This window comes from Athene noctua, chromosome 16, assembly GCF_965140245.1.
Source record: "Athene noctua chromosome 16, bAthNoc1.hap1.1, whole genome shotgun sequence".
In the NCBI taxonomy this organism is placed as follows: domain Eukaryota; kingdom Metazoa; phylum Chordata; class Aves; order Strigiformes; family Strigidae; genus Athene; species Athene noctua.
The window spans coordinates 12,401,139-12,424,587 of NC_134052.1; the positions used below are offsets into that span (position 1 = coordinate 12,401,139).

The window sequence follows — 23,449 nt, forward strand, 5'->3', positions numbered from 1 at the left end:
GAAACAATGTTCTTTTCAGGGAAAAAGTTCAGTTGCCATCTCTGAGAATAGACTATCCTGCTTTTTCATTACTGACATCAGCAAGTTACAAGGAAATCTGTCAGTAGAGAAACCTCAAAATAATCAAAGTTGCAGTTGACATTCAAGATTTTTTCACATGAATGAGAAATGTAGTGCTTTGTGCACAGAACCGCACTCTTGAGGATAAGCCCTTTTCTGTTACAGTTTATTAGCTGAAGCATATAGACCTGGTGGTATATCTACATCAGATCAAGAAACTTTGCACCACCCTCACTATACATGTTCTCAGATCCACCTTGCCTCAAGATGGCTCCACAAGTATTAAAGATTTATTTTAACACTGATGTGTTAACACAAAATGTCTCTCTGAGAACACTTTAACTATTATATCCAGCATAAACTTTTTTTTTTAACTCACCTTCAGGTCTGCTGTCACATATAGCCTACAACAAAAAAACAAAACAAACCCCATCATTTTGACACTGTAATTACAGCATAAAAATCAGGTAACATGTACATAAAGTAAGTAATAAAAAGCATTTAAGATTTTAAAATTATTTCATCCTTAATGAGGAACATGAGACAACTTCTAATACCAAGTGTTTCTTCCCAAAATTATATTTCAGTTAAATTTAAGGAAATTTTTTCCCAATGACAAAAATTTTTATGAACAAGAGAAAACACAGATCTTATAAACCTGGGGTCCTGAGATTAGCATACCAATAATTTATATAATCAAAATTAGACCAAGATGAAATTTTTTTGTTCAATGAACCCTTACATTGTTGGATTTTTAAAATTTTGTTTCATTATGCTAATCATGAACAGTATGAACTAGTATGAATACTAGAAAACTATTTATCTAAGAAGACTTAAGATCTATTTCAGAATCCATTGTAATATTAACTTTAGAAGAATATGAAATAGGAACAGATTTGAATGTCTTTTTGTTGCTAAACTGGTAACAATTTTTTTCAAATACACACAACATATTTTATTATCAATATATTGTTACCAGCAAGATGTTGAAGAAATCTTCAGCCAGACTTATAAGCATTTCATTCTTTTTATTTCCACTGAGGATCAAAATTCCTTTAACCTTTTCAAACCAATTAACCATGTAAAGGGGAAATAAAAGAAAATCTATTTTAGTAGCATGAAAAAGGACAATAGTTTGTATTATACTTATGCAAAATTATACAAACTATACAAAAAACAACAGCAACATTACCAGTCTGAGTACTTCAGCCCCAGACTGAATTTTTTCATTCACACTAAACAAATGTAGGTGATTTCAAACTAATGTAAGTAATTTCTGTAGCTGACTTTCTAACACAAAAACTAGAGATCTACTTCTGCATCTGCCATCACTGACAAAAAGAGCTGAAAATGGGTAATGGCTGAATGAAAGTGTGTTTGTAGGTGTGAACATAAACATAAAGTTATCACCATGCTTTTTTTTTTTTTTAATTAAAGCAGTTGAGAAGGCAATTGAGTAACACTCATCTGACATTGCCATTCATTTTCTTCAGTGAAATCTCTAGTGAAAGCAGTAAGAGGTGTCTCTTTTTCAGTATATTTATTGTTGACTTACAAATAACTAATGCATTTAACATGCAGTTTGGAATACCAGAACATTATCAGAATAATACTTCTTTCAACAGACTATAGTGCTAACAAAAAGATTATTAAATTGCACCAGGAATTTCCAATTCCTGCCTCAAAAGCAATAGCAAGCTCATATAAAAAGGTATCCTGTAATTGCTGTAAGCATATCTAAATTAATTACATAGTGCATAATTTGCAAAACCTTCAGTGTGTTAGAGCAGCATCACTTTATAATAAGCCACTTGTCAAAGAACATTTAAATCTGAATACTGTTTATTGCAAAGTTATGGGAAATTCTTAATTCAGAAACAAACAGGGACCAAATCGAACACTAAGTTGCTCAGCACTTAAGTACTACTTATGCATGCTTTATTTTTTTTCCTAGAAGTTCATGTATGCTTTATGGTTTTACTTATCTTTCCAATAAGGCCATATTTTATCATTGCTGGGAGCCCATCTTCTCCTGCGATGCTGATTTTTTCCCCAAATTTCTGAATAGAATTTAGTAAAGTAGAAATGCTTTTGACTTCTTGTTTGTCAAGCTCCTGAAATTGAAATTATAACATAAGCTTTAGTGTACTGTTCTAGAAGAACCTGTATTTAATTAACCTGATGCCTTTTTCTTCTCAAAAGCCACCTTAATTGCAGCTTGAAGTTGAGATTTCATTCTTAAATTTTATTGCAGTTTTTCAAATCAACTGCAGGTATAAACCAAGCCAAATGGAAAAAACCTTTTTCAGACTATTACAATGACAGTATAGATGGTTCTGATGTAATGATTACACTACCCAACACAGAAGCTTGTCTAGTTTGTTGACAAACTGCTTGCTGCATTTGTGAGAGACATTTTCACAGTCTTCTGTTGCCAGAAATTGTTCCAATAACTGGAAATCTTTTTTTCTTGTAGCTTCATCAATTAACTTTTCAAACTGTCAACAATAAAACAGAGCAACTGTATTACTGTATGCTTAATAGCGATAATGATTTAGCATAGGTTTTACACAATCACGTTGCATTCTAAGCAAATACTTTGAAGTATTTCGAAGTCATTACATGTAATACCTATAGTACAGAACATCATATCTAATCCATTAATCATGCAATACTTCTTCACTAAGTTTTTATTATTTGCCAGTTTTCCTTAACTGAATTTTTTTTTCCTTTCCTCATATTACAAATAAATGCTCAAATAAGTGCCCATTGTGTTAATACCCCTTCCTTTGTGTAGTTAATATTTTGCATTTCTAGGTTATCTATTAGTGACTTTAAAAGATATTAATATATTTAAGGACTACTCCCTCAACTATTTTGCCACTCCATTCTTTCTAAATCAATCCTAACCAGATTTCAACATTTTAATCTATCATCTCAATTGATTCATGTATGTCAAATGCATACGATTTATTTTCATCAATGTTTCCAATTCTTCTTGCTCTCTACCCAGTAAAAGAAGTGCTTTCTTAGCACTAACCTATGTCACAGGAAATATTTCTACCATCTTCTTGGCCACACTGCAAATTTTACTTGTGGTTAAATACCAGGCGTGCTTTAAGCTAGCAATTAAGACAATCAATAGTCATATTCTGGTCCATTATCACATACCTGCATCTCATTCCTGGCTGCCATTTTTGCAATTCACCTACTCAGCTGCATAAGAAAGGAACAATCATCACTTGACTAACACACAATTCATTGATACAGACTTCAAATAGATTTTGCAAACACATCAGTGATCACTCAAAATACACTATAAATTCCAAGATTTGTCACTAGTATAAACATAATTTAAGAAATTAAACTAGCTGGGGATATAAGGAAGCACCCTTACATGGATAAACAATTGCTTAAAATAAAAGAGTTGAAGGAATTATCAACTTTGACAAGGGAGGAACATAAGAGACCTACAAAAGAATCTCAGTATTTCTCAGCAAGAAAAGAGCATGAGGATGGCCAATTATACTGTCAACACCAGGTTATTCAGAATAGCTAAGTCAACAGCAGAACCCCAGAAGGGCCTCATTATAAAATGGTAGATTAAATCATCTAAGAAAAACGTGATAAATGCATGCAGGGAAAAAGCCTTCTTAATTATACATACAGTGATAGGCTCCGAGATGACTATTACCACCAAAAAGCAAGATCTCAGAATTATAGTTTTCTGAAAACATTAATACTCAAGAGCAGACAAAAGTATTTGAGTTGAGAGTTAACACATAAAGAAACAAGCAACTTTTTCACACTTTGTATAAAGTAATATACATTGACCAATTTATCATGGGCAGTTTTGGTCTCCCAATCCTAGAAATTATATATAATTAAACAAAGCAAAGGGAAATAACAATTAAAAATGTGGAACTTCCATAGAACAAGCAACTGAGAAGACACACTAATAGTTTCTGCACTTCTAATATAGAAATAACAAATACAGAATAGGAGGTTTTTTAGTTTTTCCATACAAGAATACAACACCCTACGTTAAGGCCTCTCCTGTCACCTCACAGGCCTCTTGCCTAGCGAGACAAGCCAGAGAACAAAACAGGAACCCCTTCCAGATTCCTCCTTTTCGACGACCGAGTGCGACCTCCCCCGTCTAAACACACGTAGTCGATGACATATCCCCCCAGGAGCTCTGTTACTGAGAGGAAAATGTCCCGCAGCGTCCCCTACCTCCTCGGCCTCAGGGCGGCAGAGAGGCCCCCACAGCACAGCACCCCCTCCCCTCCCCGCCGGAGCAGAAAAAAGCGCCATTTCCCGCCGGCCAATCACCGCTAGCGCCGGTAGTCTCCAGCCAATCACCGCCCTCGAGTGCGGCGTGCGGACCAATCGCCGTCGGAGGCTCGGGGAGGGAGGCGGGCCTCCCTTATGGCGAGCAGCCTCGCGCGGAGGTTGCTGCTCTGCCCGCAGGCGGGCGGCCAGCGGCCGCGCAGGGGGCGGCGCCTTGCCAGGCGGTGCTACCCGCCTCACCCGGGCCCCGCGGGCCGCTCCCGCCTACGGCCTCTGACCCCGGTTGGGTTTGGGGCTGCCGCCGCCCCAGAGGCTATAAAAACCCCGCCGTCCTTCCCCTGAGGGGCCTCGGCGGTCCTGGCCGGCGGGAGGGGAGCCGCCTCTTGTAACGGGAAGGAAAGGCCCGTGCGGTGGCTCCTCTGGTGTGTAATACCGTCACGTTATCAAAGGACTGCGCCTGCTTGCACGGGCCCTCCTCTCGGTTTATATTGTAAACTGTCTTTCTTGATAACCACTATTTGGAACACTCAGTGCATAGCGTGGGCGAGAGTTGCCGGGCATGAGTTTGCCAAATCAGTGTAATTAATTTCTATGCTTAATTCAGAAACGTGTTCACTATTATAAAGTGCCGGAGTAGGTAGGATACAGAAACTGAAGTACATTCAGGTTGTTGACAAAGGGCTTCTAGTGACATTAGTCTTTATTATACAGAAGGAACTGGGTAATGTGTTTAAATGAAATCCGGCAGTTCCAAAGTGGGGCTTCCCCTGTACTGGTGCGACTGGTGTATCTATGACCTGTATCACAAATAGGAGTGATAAAATTTGTCATGAATCTCATATTCATGAGAAAGCATCAGAAAGCATCTCTGTTCATACCTAGAATAAGCAGCAATAGTTGAGCATCTAGGAGAAGAACCGCATTTCAGAGCAGATAAACCTGCAGCAATCGTAAAGAAAATAACCCTACTGACTCTCTAAAAGAAAGAAAACAAATCAGTACTATAAAAGGCCAAAAAAAGCTGTACAGGAAGCATTTAAAATGCCACCAGGTGTCACTGTAATTCAAGAAAATGACAAGTGTTATGCTAATAGTATGTCCACTGAGGAGCTGATCCCCTAGGAGTGAGTAGTGCAGAGCATTTTGCAGGAGGCATGTGCAGCTGAAGGGATTAACTACAGCATTAACTGCCGTCACATTTGCTGTTGGGATACTTTATTAGAAGGCAGTGGGTGATCTGAAGCATATCTGTAGTACAGCTTTACTAAGAAACCTGCTAGGGACAAAACTTTGCATGAGGAACTTGGAGCATCAGAAGTTTTCTATAAAAACTGAATTCTACTTTCATCGTATGAAGCAATGAAAGCCAATTTGCGGTTGATGCTTTCCCTTACCAGTCACATTAGTATGCACACAGGCTTAGGCTATCCACAGATTTTCAGATCTCACAAAGAAAACAGCCTTGCTCGTTCTATAGCAAAAGAAAAGTGAGTCATAAAGTACGGGAGAAGTGGGTCATACACTTTCCTTCCTGCATTAGGTACACTGACATGGCTGGGAGGCTACTGTATGTTCATTTCTCATTCTCTAATGTCTATTTTGTTTGGTTCAGCAGAAGAGAGGTCAACAGAAAGCAGAATTTTCATTAAACAGACCAGAACAAGCAGTGAAATTATTTGGGCCACACATATGGCAACTACACATAAAAAAATCAGGGAAAATGGAATCAAAACTGTCTTTAAGGTAGGGTAGCGCTATGTACAGGGATCTTTCTTCACTACAGTGGCAGAAATATTTACCTTCATTACAGGTACTGGAAAGCATCGTACTGGTCAATTTAATCAACCTTTGGCCCAGCTGCCACTGTATGTAGAACTGAGAAGGGTCAGAAGCGTTGATGCCAACAGTTTTAATATCAAGTGTCAGCTGAAATAGTTGCAGATCTGAGATCATAAGGAGAAAGCCATACCAGGGAAGAAGTCAGTACTAACATTAGACTCATGTTGACAAATGACTAATCATTTAGACCTGCTGTTCTGTGTCTCTACCAGGCAAAGCTGTAAAGTACATATAACGTTGCATTGAGCACTCATGATACGCTAACTAAATTAAGTACTGCCATTACAATTAACTGTTAGCATAATACTGTTACTACAAGTTGGAATTTAAGTTTTTTCTTTGTAAGATAAATACAAAGAAACTATGAATTTGAACCTAAATGTGATAATAACACCTCTATTAAAAGTAACACTAACTACCTGTAAGATAAACCTGATGGTTGTTCACAGAAAAAGCCAGTTTTTATCTTAAAAAACTCTTAACATTCCCACTTCCAAGGCTAAAACAAATTCATATTGTTCTCAAGTGATCTGTTAAAATCAAAGACCACTATCTTTATCCTTTCCTGGTCTCCTGGCTAGTCTACACTGTGGTTGCCAATATTTATTTCCAGGTGATGGTTAATTTTAGTGGTTAAAGTAATGACAATTAAGGTGGTTCTGCTAGTTCTGATTCAGATCAGTAGTATAGGAAAATGGAAAAACAAGAGTCATAAAGACATTGTAATACCATGCTTTCTAAAAGCACCCTCCTTTATGCATCTACATGCATATATTTATAATGCATAATCTGTAAAATTTGTAATAAAAAGTTACATTAACACTGTTAAACAATTTAGCATAATCTAGACATTCCCATGTATTTAAACTGTGATTTGCAATAATCACCTTTCCACCAAGCAGCTTTGACAATGCAACGCTGACATTATTAACACTGATTAAAAAGTAACTGGTAATATGTCTGTATTAATTACGTCTTCTAGTTAAATGTCTCCATTTTGCTTTAGAAGAAACCGGGCAATGGATTATTGAAATCCTGAACGGTATCAAGTAAATGCTTTCCTTGACGGAGATGCATTTCATACAGAGGATGAATCAGTTACTGTGGAGATGGACACTCTTAACATACTATGTATAGATATATTTTCAAGAAACCTGTGTGTGAAAAGAACATGGTTTGAAAGGAAAGACTGCAGCAATGGAAACTGGAAGAACAAATGGAAGAACACAACTGTGAAGCTCAGAAATTACTAACTATAGTCTAGCACAGCTTTGCAAAGGGCTGTGTAGAAGAAAAGTCCTTTCTCTTCTTCTTCATGAAACCTTATTCAGCCAGCAGTGTGCCTTTTTACAACATTAGATCTTGATCCTGCAGGTGCTGTGTGCACAGAGCTCTGAGGTGAAATGACAGCCAGTTCCATGTCAGAAATGGCAGTCTGGTCATTCTTCCAGCTATATAGACTAATCACTATATTTTATGAAATGTTACTCATTTTTAGCAACTCAAACCCACCTTATTTCCCTATGTTGCTCTGTGACAACTCAGCACTAAGTTGCCTCATGAGTGTTCTTAACAGTTAACAGGAGTACCATTGACAAAACCAACATCAATTCGTGAAAAGCTTTTATTACAATCTTTTGTATTACAATAGCCATATTATTGTTTTAAAAATTAAGCACTTTGCAATTGTACCACTCTCCACTAAAACAAAATGACCTTTTTTCTAGCACATGTGCTTTAGTGATATACTGTGTAATGTACTTTGTTCTGGACAAGACAATTAATAAGGAAAGAAAACCCCTTTTCATTTACATGGATTCCATATGTTTCTTTAAAAAACATGCTTGAAAGAACTTTGAAACTGTGGAACTACTATACATCCATTTATTGTATGACTATAATAAATACAGGTTTTAAAAAGTGCATTATATGGCAATAACCCTTGTGAAGAATTCATTTTTACAAAAATCCTCATTATAAGTGCTCAGTCTGAACACAGTGCAAGCAGTCAAGTTGTCCTGAGAATATATAAAGGTGGCGTAAGTTTACCTTCAAGACAGGTGCGTATTACCACTACTTAATGGCTTTATCCCTTTTTTGTCAACTAGAATCCTTTTGATCACTACTGAATGTGACAGGAAAAGGTAAGTGCAAATTTAATGTTTCAAGTGACAGGTGCCAGTACTGGTGTGAACGTTTTAACAGCTTAACCCAGAGATCACTCTCAGTTCTGTTAAAAGGTCAACTCACAGCCAGCGATGCTGGACAGCTGGTTTAGTAACAGCTACTGTCAATTCTTCTCCAGCAGTGCAAGACAAGCAAAGAGAGAAAAGGCAAACTTGGAACAATAATTTAGTATTCAAGATTTTGCACATGCAAATACCCTGAGAGGTTGCGGAAGGAAGACGGTACAAGCCAAACTCACGTTGCTGAGACGTTCATTGCTCACCTCTCCCTGACACTGTGGTATACGTGACATCAACCTTAAACCTGACAGCCTCAGCTTTACATCATCTGTCCCTGCCCGCAATAACACTCAGATCTGACATTTGCTAGCACATGAGAGTCTCTCCTGGAAGATTGCAACAGCATTTTTCTGACAGTAAGCCAAGTATTGCACTGGGCTCCAGCAACATCCATTTTAAACCGGTGTCAAATACCAGTCTGAGTGGGATTTTTAATGATGTGCTGTGAGGCAATTCAGTGGTTTTGCTGATGGAATACATACAGTAATTTGGGAGGGGGAAAAGAGGGGAGAATAATACTTTAAAATAGTGCCTTTTATTCAGCACAAGTGATTGTGTGAGTGTGTTCATTTTCTTCTTACTTCACAGACAAGCACATAAAACTCTGCTTCTATGGACTTTAACAATACCATATAGGAATTCCTTAAATGAGCAAGTTTCACCAAAGTAAAGTTAGGCAATTTCATTTCACACGAAGAAAGATTCTTCTGCAGTCACTGAAGGTGTATTTCAGCTCATCTAATTTGACATCTACAGACTCTGGCATAATTTGGCACAATCTGCACTAATGCTGAGAATTTCAGTATGGCAGAACTAGTCCTGCAGTGTTCTCTCTGCACTCTGAAGAGATGATACAGTTTGTCACACCACAGGTAGTCTGCTAACTAAGCGAAAACATTCCCAGTGACTATGCAGAATACAGGTTGACTAGTTCAGATACATTAAGTCCTATATTGTCATGTCATTCAGTCACATGAAGCCCACCACAGGAGGCAAAAAACCTTACAATTAGATAGGACCCCTTCTTAACAGAGCTCTCATTTTTTTGTGCCACATGAGGAGAACTAGACTTCCAGTTTCCTGCACTGATTTTTCTAGGAGACAAGAGTTGCTGCCAGATAGGTAACGGTCACTCCTCTAACCAGACACAGAAAGTTAACACGGGTGGACTGAAAGCAGGCAGCACTCTCCTCTCTGTGGCTGGCAACTGCACCTCAGCCTCACCTACTCGGAAACAATTTCAGCTTAAACATTCACCCTCACAGTGCTCCAGAACCAACAGAGTCAATGCTCAACAGTTTCAAATAGGTTTGAGTTTTCTCAGTACTCTGCAAGAGGTGGTCAGCAACTCACAGAATTAACATGAATTTGAAAGCAGGCAGCTCCTTCACTTGACATCTTAGCTTTGCTAAATGGGTGTCACAACTAAGGAGTAAGATTAAGTTGTCAGCCATGAATTTTCTTAGGGTTTCTGCACTTCCAGAATTACTCAGTAGACTTTCTGGACTAATATATACTTGGCTGTGGGTTGCTTACAATAGTGATTCTAAAAACAACTTGTGATTTTGATGAATAAGCAGCACTCCAAAATAAGATGCCTGAATAAGTGGCCTGATTTTCATAGTATAGTCCTAAAAAGCAGCTCTTCTAATACATCCAGCCACTTTTGAAAATCTATGCTGTACATATAAAGCTAAATTTACCATGCAGTTATGAATATGTATGAAAAAAACTCATGTTACCATTAACAGTGGCAAGATCATTAGCATTCATACAGTGCTTTGAGATCTTCAACTGCAATTGCAATCCAAGTGCAAAATCGCTCTAATTTCCCTCAGTAGAAACAGGTGCACAAGGAAAGGACAACTCTTATACCCCCACCTAGAGAAAAAACCTACTTGTGCATCACCTGAAAAATATGAGAACTTCCCCACAAAGATATCCTTTACACACACTTTGGTAACAATCATGCCTGCTGTCTACTGCAAACACTGGAGGAAGAAAAAAAAAAAAGCCTTTCTTAAGGGAAACAGGGGGGCTGATGGCATATTTTCATGTATGTTCTTCTCATAATAAAATTTAATTTCCAACCCAAATATTAATGGAAATATTTAACGTGGTTATGGTCTTAGTAATATATATATATAAATACAAGTACTCCCTACAGTGTCTGCAATCCAAATTAGGCATAAATGTAACAGTACTCAGGCTGAGTGAGATAATATAAACAAAATTAGAAACAAAACGAGTAAAGCCACACTGTCCATTTAGAAAACAAGCAGTACAAAATGGTAAAATAAATCAGACACATTTTATGCAACCTAGAACATTACTAGCAACATGAAGTGTCTCGTTTCATCCTGGTAGTCTGACAGCACCCCCTGGCACCATTCTGCAACAACTCATACACTACAGTGAGAAATCACACGGGCTTTCAGCGGATGTAACTCAATACACATTTTGGCCCTTTTTACTTTCGGAGAGGTTTTGAACAGTTTGTATGTCACTGGCCACTTCCCAGCCCTGGAACACTTCACCAGGTACGGCACTTTCAAAAAGGAAACTGTTGCCATAGGAGCAGAGAGCCATGCCAGGGAAGAGGGTGCCACTGAGACTACTGACAAGCTGCTCTGCATTCACTTTGCTTGTTCAGATGAAGTGGATCCAGCTCTCCTCGCATTCTCTGGGCATCTTGAGGGGGTGAGTCCGGCAGGTAAGACTGTAGTTTTTGCCTCTGTTGTTATCCCAGTACTCCTGGCCGTTGACTTGGTACCTTGCTGCAAACTGGACTACAGAGCACAGCTGAAGGAGGAAGGGAGGCACAGGGAGAAAGAAGGTGAAAACATCAACCTGCTCCTGCCCGTTTTTCTCAGGGATGCTACTGTGCCAATGAGCACACACTTCATGGAGGCTTTTCCACTGGTTGAAGGTGTATCGCACAGATACCTGCTTCTCAAAAGCAACATTGCGAACCTGGATGGTGCCACTGAGCCCCAAATCTGAGCTAGTCACTCGCTCAAGACACACCTGCTGCTCCTGAAGTCGGGAGGAAAAATCCATACAGTCTGCAGGCTGCTGGAAGTCAGGGACCAAGCACTGCATAGTAAACTCCAAGTCCAAGCTGCTGTACCAGAGGTCTGAGTTTATGGAGAGCCTGGAAAGGACATGCAAGGGGATCGATGGATCCTCCCCAGTCTGGAAGACTTTCACTTCAGTGAGCTCCAAGCCCAAAGCATCAGCAAATCTCACCCGGTTCATACGACTCTGGCACCCAGGAACTTGACAGTGCACTGCTGCTTGCTTCCTTCTTTCAGACGATGTAGGCAAAGACCGCGCTCGGCGGCGTATGATAGGCCGTAATGCTGGATCACAGTTGGAAGTGCTGCTCTGAAGTTTATTTGGCTGGGGATCTCCCCTGGCTGGGGTACTGCTCCGAAGAGTCATGCTGCTACTTGTATGGACGGCTGGGGGCTGCTGCAGCCCTCGTCCCCGTGCTTCTTCAGCCCGTAACATGTTCTGATAGAGATCAGAAAGGTAGCTGGGATTCCTCCGAGGACCACGTACTTCCATTCTTAACCAGTGACAAAAAAATCAACACTAACACTGCAGACAACGATGAGCACAGCCTCTCTGAAGCACGTAACTTGGGAATGGTGGTCACAGGCAGTAAGTATTTGAGGTTACTGCACTGGATGCAGCAAAACTCAACAGGAACAAGGCAGCCTTCTGAATGAAGGGCACAAACCTGGAAGCACTCACAGAAGCTGGAAGTGAACCGGGGGCTAGTGCATTGTGTGGGGAGATGAAGGCAGTCTCAGTGGCTGGTAAACTCGAGGCTGCTGCGCTGGCTGGTGGATCCGTTGCTCAGGCTGGAAAGGGATTCAAGGCTGTCACCGTTGATGCTGGAGGACCCGAAGGTCTCCCGCAGGCTGGAGACCGACTGGAGGCTGTCGTTCTGGACACCGAAGGACTCCACGGACTCCAGGCTGTCGGAGAGGTCGCTGGATGCCGGGCGGGTGCCGTGGCGCGCCCCGAAGCCCCCTCGGCGGTCACGGCAGTCCCGCAGGGCGAGGGGGGCCTGCAGGCTGTCCTCGCAGCCGCCGCCCGACCCCACGCTCCTGCAGCAGCAGCAGCAGCAGCAGCAGGGACACTCCAGGCTGTCACACTGGATGCTGGGCGACTCACGAGGGCTGCCGAGGCTGGGGAAGGCTTGGAGGCTGTCGGGCGGGAGGGAGCCGGAGCCGAGGCCGGGGCTGCTGCAGAGGCTGGAGGGAGCGCGGGGGCTGTCGCGGCGGAGGCCGTCGGGCGGGGCCGCGGAGGCGGGCTCGGTACTGTGTCCGGAGGGGGAGGGATCCACGTTTGGGGACTCTACAGCCCACATCAGCTGTACAGCCCTCCCTCGGCCCCACGGCAAGGCGAGGCGACACCCGCCGCGGCCCGGCCTGCCCCTGCGCCGCCCGCAGGCAGAGCGGCCCCGGCCCCGCCGCCCCCGGCAGCGCCTACCGGCCCCTGCGCTCCCGCGGCGCCGGCGCATGCGCAGAGCCCTGCCCGCCCGCCCCGGCCCGTGCGCGCCTGCGCACTGCGCCCCCGGCGTCGCTGCCCGCCGCGGCCCGGGGGTGCCGGTGGCGGCTGAGGCAAAGGCAGGTACCGGGCAGGGAAGCGGGAGGGCGGCGGTGGCGAGGGGGAAGGAAAGGCAGGGCGGGAAGTGCGTGGAGACCGCCCGTTAATTAACGAGCTGCCCTCCGGCCGTTGTCGTTACGCAGCGCGGTGACAGCACCGGGAATCGCTGGCGCATCCCGGGAGGGAGCGGAGCGGAGCGCGGCCCGGCCCGGCCCGCCATGGCGAGAGCAGGCGGCAGCTGCTCCTGCGTTACACGAGCCGGTGCGCTGCCCTGCGGCGGGGGTGCTGCTGTGAGAGCCCGGGCCGCGCTCCGGGGCCATCCGGGAGGCGCCGGGGACAGACGGCCGCCCCTGCGCTCCCCCCCCGGCCCGGGAGACGAGGGACAGAGAGGCATCTAGGACACGGGGCAGCACCAAGTGTGAATAGATACGAACATAAGTAGATAAATAGCGCTGCAACAAAACTAAAGGTGGGTAAGGTGAGGTATTTTGGTGCTAGTCACTTGTCACCTTTGGCAAATCGTGCCTGCACACCCCGGTACGGGAATGCAGTTTCTGGAAAATGAAAGAATGCTGCTAGTTCTGCTCTGAGTAGTTTCAGTAGGAATTTATGAGTCCCGAGAGATTTGTTTTGGAAAAAGAAACAAGTATTTGATACAAAATTTGCATATATGAATATCGGAAGAGTGCATTTTCTGACACGAAAAGGACAACCTGACATGCACAGAACGCAGGTGGTTGATCATCTGCTCTTGTTAAATTAAGAGCAGAAACACCCACCACCGTTTGACTGTGATACTTGGCTCCAGTCAATACATGCAATGCTGCGCAGGAGGAACAAAATGATGATGAGCACGTTACACAATGAAAAGGAGCTCTTCTAACGCTGCTGTACCTTCAGCTGTTTTCCTGTATTTTACCAACAGTCTCAGGGACGGGCTCGTAAACCTCATGGCAAGAGCTCGGTGGTTTGCGGGGTGGCTGGCCCAGCCTCCCCCGGCACCGGTGGGGTGCCGGGGCTGACGGAGGGCTGTGCCCGGTGGCTGCAGCAGCAGCAGGGCTTCCCCCAGCAGAGCCCGCGCCTCGCTCCCCTGGCTGGCTCTGCGGCTTTAGTGGCCACCCTGTGCCCCTGGGAGGGGGAGCACGGCTGCCCTCGCCTCGGCTCTCGGCTCGGTACCCGGCGTGATGACAGCTCGGCATGGATCGACAATAGTAAGGAGAATGCTGCTGGTTCCCATTAAGCGAGCGCTGGGGGAGGGGACAGTGTTTTCCAGTACTGTTTCGTAGCTGATTATCTTCCTGCTTTAGAAATAAAATCACATTGGGAAGAATCGCATGGTGATTGTTTACTACATCTCTAGGACGTGACGGTGTTTGCATTTGATACGCTGTGTCTCACGAACCCAAAAGACTGGAGTCGTTTGAAGATTATGTAAAAGTAAAGGTGCAGATACCCTTTAAAAAGAGTAATAATGGGACCAGGCATTCAAGAATATCCCTTATTACTGCACAGAGAGACACAGAAAAAGGAAAGCCAAATCAATGAAAACCACAAGGGAATGGTAAAGTAAGGAAATTATTTTCTCTTTCTAGTTACAGAAGTCTCTAAATACTGTAGATCAGTTAATAAGTGCATGGCTGTACTCTTCAGATTCTTTCCTCTGACCTACAGCAACAGAAATGATTGTGCAGTATGATCATGCAGGTCACAAAGTGACAGAGGTGACTGCATCAGTGCTGGAGGCACAAGACTTATTTTCATTCTTTTATAAGCTCTTGAATTGCTGAAATAATGTTTTTTTAAAACAAAATCTGACTATATTGACATAAAAACGGAACAAGATGTACAGCCTGACAAATTAACTGAACTGCAGTCAAACTAGATTAGATGGGGAGGGCAGTTTGCTGATTCCTGCTCCAAAACAACATTTGAAAGCCTTCCTCTTTAAAATTAGTCATATTTCTTGTTTGAACAACAAACACTGTTTTCTGATTCTTACGAAATACACTTACTTAGTGATTCTGTGAGCTTACACAGAAATATATCCGATTTAATTGAGGAAATATGTATTATAGTTTTAAGCTGTCCACATCAGTAATCCCATTCCTTTTGCTTGCATATGATTTTTTTCTCCTACTGATGTTTCCACTCACCCTATTCTAGCATGAAATGGTGAATTTTGTTTGTGCCTTTGTTGTGAAATAGTTTATATTGATACCAGAATAGACTGTATGCTCCCTGCTCACATCCACTTCTTAACTTCCTAGGAATAAGCCTTTAATTTTGTTGAGAGTATGCAAATGAGAAAGGCAAGCAAGATTTGTCTTGCAGTGATCTTCATATTGTACTTTGTAATTAATTATATAATTATGTAATTAAATTGCAGTGGGATCATGTACCAGCTGCTATAGAAATTAGTAATTAAATATGCAGTCTCTAATATTTACTATTTATTATCCCCAAAGTAACTTTGTGATCCTTTCACAGAGGATTCTATGTAAGGGCTAAGTTTTATTATTATATAATCTGATTGGATTATTCACTTTTGCATTAGCAGTGTTAAAAAACCAGTAGTGCATTAGTACTATAAAAAATAGAAAGCAACCATGGCATAGGTCTGATGGACTTTTAACTCTAAGAATAGCTGCAATCAACTCTCTTGTTTTAAAGTGAATTGCACTCTAAACTTCTGTTGTATTTCTGTTCTGATGATTGTGTATGTTGCTCTTTATATGTGATATTCTGCTTAATCCTTTCTAGTTACAGTAATGGAAAAAGCCATCTGAGCACCAAAGGACTAAATAAACCAATTTCTCATGTGAAATCTCCTCCTGGAAGATTAGGCAAAAATGTATCAAGTGCCATTGAAAAGGTAAATAATTCCTTTTTTGCTGTTTGTTTACAGAAAAAGGGTACTTGGTTTATGTCAGCTTCTTAATAAAGTCACATACTTTCATACCTTTTCAGATTTCTCATGGCACTCAAGATAGTAACCAACCAAGTATTTTTAAGAAGGGAAGAAACCAGCTGGATGACAACACTCAGTCGAAAAGGTAGTTTTATGTTAAGGTTGTTCATTTAATTGGTAGTGATTTCAAACTGGTATATACAATACTTGTGATGAAATCATGGCTTCTGTGTTTTGCCTTTGACTTCACTGGCCCCAGAATTCAGCATTTATGAGGACAACAAATTTAAGTTATCAATATGGAAACACTGTCCTGCCTTAGTAAGTTCTTAGGCAATATCAGAATAAAATAAAACAAAAAAATCAATCGTTAGGCCTGTCAGCAAATACTAATTTTACCTCATTACCAGATTTCCATGACAATTTTAGCTTCATTCATGTAGGTCTGTGTCGTTGAAGGGGGTAGCAAGACCTTTGTAAACTGATGTTCCAAAGACATTAATCATTCTAACAGGATGTGATCTTTCTTTTTATTTAGGATCACAACTGTTTGCACATCACTGCACGGAGTACAAGGACCAAAGAGGACTCTCCCAGAAAGAAGGCAAAATGAATCTTTTCTGCCCAGGATTCCTCCTGGCATAAAGGGCAGCACACAAGGTAGCTTCTGTAGGGTTAAACATGTCCCAGTGCAACGTTTTTACTGCAGTGAAAAAGAACAGTTGGGAAAGAATCCGGAAGAACATGTTGCTGAAGCTGGTCCTTGCTCTTCTAAATGGCAAGAAGCATCTGTAGATGAAATGTTTCTTGATTTTGAATCAGTACAAATTATTAAAGATGATGCTGAAGATGATAGTGCCAGCGATCTCTCTGATTCAGAAAGGATTGCCATTCCCCCATCTCCCTGCACACCACCAGCACTCATTCTCAGAGCTGAAGAAATCGATCCAGTTTGTTTGGAACATGTTCCTGAAACGGGTTTTAAAGAATCAGAATATTACTACCCAGACTTCCTCCCACCCCCTTTCAACTCATGGGACTTGAAGCAACTGGCCATCTTTGTTAATGTAGAGGGTAAAACTGAATTTCGACCAAAGCCAACAGGATTTCTTGAGAAATACATTGATCGTCTTTTGCAGCTGGAATGGCTGCAAATGCAGACTGTGCAGAATGAGAAAGGAAGGGCAGCCAAAGCCAGACCACAGACTGCTCCCGGCTCCATCCGTACCCTAAAAAGCCCTGGCAAAGGCAAAGCATTGCTCAGCCCTTTGCCTAACAAGCAAGCGCTTCCCCAAGAAAGTGTTGCAAAGCTGCCCAGAAGCTATTCAGGTCACAGGGGAGATTCATTCTGTGAAGAAAGTCGCCAGTTATATTCTCATCCAGGTCACTTGAAATTTTCTGAGAGAACGGGATGTGCAATGTCTTCTCAGAGACAATCTGGTGAAGTAAGGAGTGAACTGAGAAAAAAAACAGCTGCAAAGCAACAGCTTCTCAATATGCAGCCCTCTGAGAACAGTTCTAAAATTCAAAGTGTTGGTAATATCAGACCCCCTAAGCAAACCCCAGTATTTCATGGTTCAGCTGCTCCCATCAAAGGCTTGAAAACATACGCGTGTACAAATCCAAAGAAAAATGGCAATGTCAACAATTGTGTTCCTTCTAAAAAACCAACAGGAGACAGGAAAATAAAACCAAACGGCACGATGCAAACATCACACAAATTTAAGTGAAGAAAACTTCATTAGTAAATGTTGATGCTTCTTGACTGCTAGAAAGCATTTGGCCAATGCAGAAGGGTCGTGTTTTCCTTATAGGAAGGTCAGCACTGTTCATTTCAATACATTTGATCTTAAGCCAGCAAGGCCAGCAGGAAATCTTTTCCCTGAAGGCAAGTGTCTTCCATTGGTCTTTCCTCAAAATTTACAATTGTTCAATGAAGATAACAGTAGCAGACTATGAAAGTTTAGAGAAGTATATAACGTGTCCTCCTATTTGCACCAGTTGAAGTCCATTGAAGTCTGTGGTGTTTCTTATGCTTACCTTGGTGTATTTAAGAGAATAGGGTCCATGATCTTTTTCTTAACAGATACACTATTTTGTGAGCCAGGTTCGAGGGTGATGTTTTCTGGTGGAAAAGGGCTTGACTGTTTATAAAATAATGGAGCATGTTTATCTATGCAAAGTCAAACTCTGATTCTTCACAGAAGATGATGAATTGGATTTTTTCTGATTATTTTTTTTTTGATAAGAAGAATGGAAATAATGTTTTGAAATATTTTAATGCAGAAAGGATTTTTTTTTAAGACAAAAATTTATTAGGGAGCAGACAGCTTTAGTAGTGACAGATTAAGAAAATGGAATGCATATTTTTATACCCAGAAATCTTCACTGTGTTTACAGACAGCTTTCCTTGAAGTTCATTTTGTAAGCCTTGATGCTGTTTGTCATTTAGAGGAAATGACCAAATTTCGAATTGCACATGGATATATATGAATAATGCAAAATAAGGGTATTACTAGAGACTCTGTGGCCTAATTTGCAGAACTGGTAGCCTCTCAAAACATAAAAAATAGACTTTTAGCGGGTGAATTTAAAGGCTATTGTAAGTTCAAATAAAGATATATTTTGATACAAAAGATACCTGTTTGTAGTCACCCAAGATGACTATTATTTATCCCATGGTCCAGTCTACGTCAGTTAGCTTGGTTTCTTGTTTCAAGGTTTAGTGAAGTGACGTGGGGAAATACCCTACAGAAAGAAATTGTACAACCAGGATTGAGTTCTGTCCTTGCACCCTCTGTTTTCTCTTCTGTCTGTGAGATACAAGAGAATATGGAGGATAGTTCAGTGAGTGTTCAAGTGTCAGTTCATCTGTTACAATTTCAAATCAATCACAGCATCCGGGGACACAATCTTGTTGAAGATGAAATTCTAGAAGATGTTCTGTACTTTCATTTTAAAATGAAATACTGAGCAGCATTAACTTCATCCTCAGCCCCAGTCACATTGAACTGTTGATGAGAAGTGGGCTGAGGTCTGATGGACCAGATTTTACATGTGGATCCTTCACATTGTGACAGAAAATGAAAAAGTAGCAAATACTAAAGAGTACATTATGTATATAGTTAAATTGCACTTATCTTGTTGATCTCATCTTGGTTTTAAGACGCTTAGCTGTTTCTATCCTTTCATTGTGCCTACCAGATCTTCACCTTTGTAAAATTTCAAAGCATGGATTTATATGTAGTTTAAAATGTGAGAATATTAATAAATGTAGTAATAAACTGGAGTATTTTACAGTATATAAAAACATTGCTCAGGAATAGTCTAAGAAATATTTTTAGTGGTTTTTTTTTTTCCTAGTCTACTGGAGACCAAATGTGAAATTTGAAATTGATAAAGGAAACAAATGTAATATACAGTATTATATTTCCATAATCAATATTTGTGAAGTTACAGTTAATATTAATTGTAGTTGCATGTACATTCAGCTCTATGCAATTAAAGTGAAACTTAATCTGACATGCTCAAAGATCAAATAAATTGGCTGTGTCAGAGGTGTGGTAAAATTTAGAAGGTGGCATTCAACACCAGCAACTGCAGAGGACCAGCACATTCTATTGTTGCTATTTCATCCTTTTGTTTTGTTCCAGGCTCATCATGTATTTCAGCTTTTTGTAGATGGGTTCTTGCATCCAGTGCTAGAATTCCAAGCTCTGGCCAAATTCTACAAGCCTTCATTAGTCAAGTTTTCCTGATTGACATTAATAGCAGTGAAATTTAGTAGGACTGCTCTTACCAGTAAGCACTGCTTTAGTGCACGATTTAGCACACTGTTATAAGCACCAGAAGCAAGGTGAGCAGGATCAAGTCAATAATCAGAATAGCAGGTTTTTTAAACAAATTCTGTCAGATGCAGTAATTAATTTAGCGTGTTATTATAGCACTGAGTATTAGCGTATGCTAAATTTTCCTCTGAAATGTTACTCTCTATTAATGCTTTCCTAGTTTATAAGGATGGCGTGTAGATACAGGCACATTTTGCAAGATCACTTTTTAGAGAATAAATAAAGAGTGTGTCTGTCAGCTTTGACCAGAGCAAAGGTGACTGGCACTGAGAGAAGTTTTTTCTCACAGACCTAGGAAAGTTTTGTATTAATGTAGTGCTTGTGATCTGATGGGCATCAGCCTGCTGTTGGAGACTAAAATGTTACACAGGGGAAGATGGTGACGCCACTTAAAATGAGTTTGAGTACTTGTTCATCGTTAAGCTCTGGCTGTGATCTGGTCACATAGTTTGTCCCACATGGTAATCACACAAGTCTAATTTTTGTTCATTGATTTTATATTTCTTACACAGTTTTCTTTGTTTATATACAGAAATAGAAATTCTGTGTTTGCTTCAACAAACAGCTGTTGATGTGAGCAGACCTGCAAGGTTGGATTTTATCCTGCAGCACTTTTGCTTCCATTTTAACTTGACTATGTGCTGGGCCTATAGATAAAAAGAGCTCCTTTTATGAGGAGGACTGTGGTTTATGTTTCCTTCACTTTGTATTGATGGGTATTGTCTTTAGAAGCACTTCTGAATATAGCAGAAACAGTTATTCCATCAAATTCATTCAGTTTGGAATGAAAATACTTCCACAGCACAGTGTTTGTGTGGCTATTTATATTTTTTTTCACTAGGTTTAGCAGTGTATGTGTGTCTAAACCTAGCATTGATGATGCTTCTTGAAGAACAGGTTTACTGTGATGTGAGATATTTAAAGAGTGATTATTTTTTTTCTAGATAATTTAAAGGTTTAATGTTCTGCAGAACTACCTACAGAACAAATATGCTCAGGTTCCATTTTGAATAAATAGCCAGATTCTACTTCAGTTATACTAGTATAAGCTTTGAACAATTCTGTTTTTTTCAATTAAATTACCCTGTTACAAAGATGTGAAGAAACAGAATTTTACTCCAGTATATATGAACTGTTTCCCTTAGTAATGCTAAACTGTAACTTTAATGTATAACATGAAGAATTTTTTAAAAATACTGTTTTTCTCTTGACACATTTCTTTTTTCTCCATTACTTCCAGCTTTGCAGTGAAATACAGTGGTCAGTTAACATTTTACCTCCCCTGTACCTTTCAGTTCTGAAGTTTCTGCACAATGCCTGCAGATCCTCACCCTGTTAGCAGGGCAGGTACCAAGCTTCTGCAGTCCCTCAGAAGTTATGCTGCAAAGAGGGGTTATCATTGTGTGAGCAGCGTGTACCATTCCGGGAAGAGGGGCTTCACAGCTTCCTCACATGGAGGAGCCTTGCAAGGAAGACTCAAATCAATCCCCACATCATAGGGTGGACGCTTGTTAAGGCTGATAAGCCGGACTGTAATTTTCTTTCCAAATAAGAGGTCATGTTTGCTGGTACGAAGTCAAGGTCATGGGATGATAGTACTTCTTACAGAGGCAAAAAGGCTCAGCCGTACTTGTTTTTAGAAAGTTGAGTTTAGAGCAAGTGGATTGCCAGAAGTAGGGAGCTCTCACCTCCCACTGGTGCCACTCTCCCAGGATGCTGAATGTAAATCCCAGCCCTGCTGCCCATGTTGCCCCCAGTGCCCCTCTGATTTTTGCTGTTGGCCCGTGCCCAGCAGGCTGGCAGAGTGGTGTAGTGCTGCACAGGATGGTCATGCCTATTTCACTGGGCTAAACTGTCTTGATTGACTCCAGACTGCTTAATTATTCTGTAATCCCATTATTGTTTGTGTCCTGTCTGTGTTTCATTTATTGTTTGAGGTAACTTTTATGTTGTATTTGCTATTTAAAGGATCTTGTTAGGAGTTTGGGAGTATTTTCGCAGAGTTTTTTTGATCAGTAGGTGATACTCTTTTTGGAGCTGATATTATAGTTGAAATTCCTACAGTATAAAATTAGCTATAATGTACTATTTTTTGCCTTATTTTAAAGGTATTGAGCATTTGTTGCTTCCATTGGCATTAGCGGGTTTACTTCTGAAAAATAATTAAACAGACCACTCTCTGGAAAGACTGGAACTCTACTACCTGAGAATTTGCAGCCCAGCTTTTGATGTTGGTAATCATGTCTTGTTATTTATTTGAACTTTTTGTGGATATTTTTGCTATTAATTTCATTGGAAAGTGATCTTGTAATTCAAAGTTACTGTATATTTATTTACTGTATTAAAAGTGAGATACTGCCCGTTTGTTACTTACTTGTATTTTTTTCATCATCCACAAGATGGCACTGAATTTTGCGTTTAGAGAGTTCTTTACTGCAGTGTAGGATAGTTTGTAGCTCAGCATATCTCAGCTGTATTGCTGCTGATGGGCAAGCTGGGAGACTAAAGCTGTATGATTATTTCTGTAATGGCTGGGTTAAGGCATCACAATAGGTGAAAATAACAGGATAAACTTACTTCATCATACTTATACCTTTTTTTCTAAATACACTAATCAATGAGTTTCATATATTCTGTTGTAATCTCTAGGACACTTAGAATGTGATCCAAAGAACATCAAAGACCTGTGGGTAGATGCTTGCAGAGAGCCACATTCTCACGTTGCTAGTATACCTGGATAAGTATGTTTAACTTAGGAACACCCTCCGTGTGAAATTATGTTCAGCTGAGACTAATCAAGAGGAAAATGAAGGGAGACTCAAAGGGGAAAAAAAATGGCATTTCCTACCGCTGAAAATGCCTTCGCTTTGCTATTTTTATAATCTTTATATTAAGCATTACATAACTTCTCTGAGAGATACCACACAAGAATTTCACAACCAGAACTTCCTTGCTATTTGAGGTTTTCCTGATGTCTAAACCATCCTATCCCATGTGGCTATTTAAGCCTGTTACAGTTATTTTGGCCCATTAATAGTCAGTCTCAGAAGATCACCTGCCTGCCCTCCTCCCCACACTCACTGTTATTTAAAACATTGTGACCTATTTGACATGATCTATTGCTTTTCTTCTCCCCTGAACAGAAGATCAGTTCTTCCGTTCCTTTTACAACTTCTGGAACACTAATCTCGTTATTTTCCATGTCTAAACAAGAATAAACCTCCCGGTGCCCAGTGAAAGCAATACAGGAGAACGGAATATGCTGTAAAAGTTCTTTGCATAGAAGCTGGGACATTCCCCATACTGTCACTCAGCCTTCTTTTTACATGGTTTTATAAGGTTTAATATTTCATTTCCTGCTTCTTTAGGTAGTTTTATTTAAAATGCGTTTTTCACAAGCTGCAAGTTCAGCTTCAGGTGTACAAGTTCACACTTGCTTGATGGCTTTTGGGTTGAACTGGACAATGTTGTGTTTGTATCGGCTTTCAACTAAGCTTTTACAGAACTTGTTCTTTGTTCAAAGTCTGAAGTAATATAAAAGTAACACTCCCAGGCATGACAGATATAAATAGTTCCCATTAAATATAAAGTTGCACGTTTGCATTTCTGCAAACAACCGTGAAGTTATCAGGTGA

At 40.8% G+C, this 23,449-nt stretch overlaps 3 protein-coding genes across 5 annotated transcripts in view; 1 reads left to right on the forward strand and 2 right to left on the reverse strand.

Moving 5' to 3' along the window:
* Window positions 1-3,275, reverse strand: part of SYCP2 (synaptonemal complex protein 2) — a 28,731-nt gene extending 25,456 nt beyond the window's left edge. The window contains exons 1-5 of the mRNA XM_074920143.1: window positions 3,232-3,275; window positions 2,415-2,558; window positions 2,046-2,171; window positions 1,037-1,141; window positions 440-464 (exon numbers count right to left, since the gene is read on the reverse strand). Of these exons, the coding sequence (XP_074776244.1) occupies window positions 440-464; window positions 1,037-1,141; window positions 2,046-2,171; window positions 2,415-2,558; window positions 3,232-3,255 (424 nt within the window). The 5' untranslated portion in view covers window positions 3,256-3,275. The remainder of the gene's footprint in view (window positions 1-439; window positions 465-1,036; window positions 1,142-2,045; window positions 2,172-2,414; window positions 2,559-3,231) is intronic.
* Window positions 3,276-7,824: 4,549 nt separating this feature from the next.
* Window positions 7,825-12,940, reverse strand: PPP1R3D (protein phosphatase 1 regulatory subunit 3D). Its single transcript, XM_074920409.1, has one exon. It carries the CDS (start codon window positions 12,006-12,008, stop codon window positions 11,088-11,090), a length of 921 nt encoding a protein of 306 aa, XP_074776510.1. The 5' UTR covers window positions 12,009-12,940; the 3' UTR covers window positions 7,825-11,087.
* Window positions 12,941-13,094: 154 nt separating this feature from the next.
* On the forward strand, window positions 13,095-22,168 carry FAM217B (family with sequence similarity 217 member B). Of its 3 annotated transcripts, XM_074920265.1 has the most exons (5): window positions 13,096-13,527; window positions 14,419-14,624; window positions 15,819-15,930; window positions 16,026-16,111; window positions 16,505-22,168. In XM_074920265.1, the coding sequence occupies exons 2-5, from the start codon at window positions 14,530-14,532 to the stop codon at window positions 17,694-17,696; spliced, it is 1,485 nt and encodes a 494-aa protein (XP_074776366.1). In that variant the 5' UTR covers window positions 13,096-13,527; window positions 14,419-14,529; the 3' UTR covers window positions 17,697-22,168. The 3 variants fall into 3 exon arrangements, with proteins under 3 accessions (XP_074776367.1, XP_074776366.1, XP_074776365.1); XM_074920266.1 differs by having other exon boundaries at window positions 13,095-14,619; XM_074920264.1 differs by having other exon boundaries at window positions 13,096-14,624.
* The last annotated feature ends 1,281 nt before the right edge of the window (window positions 22,169-23,449 follow it).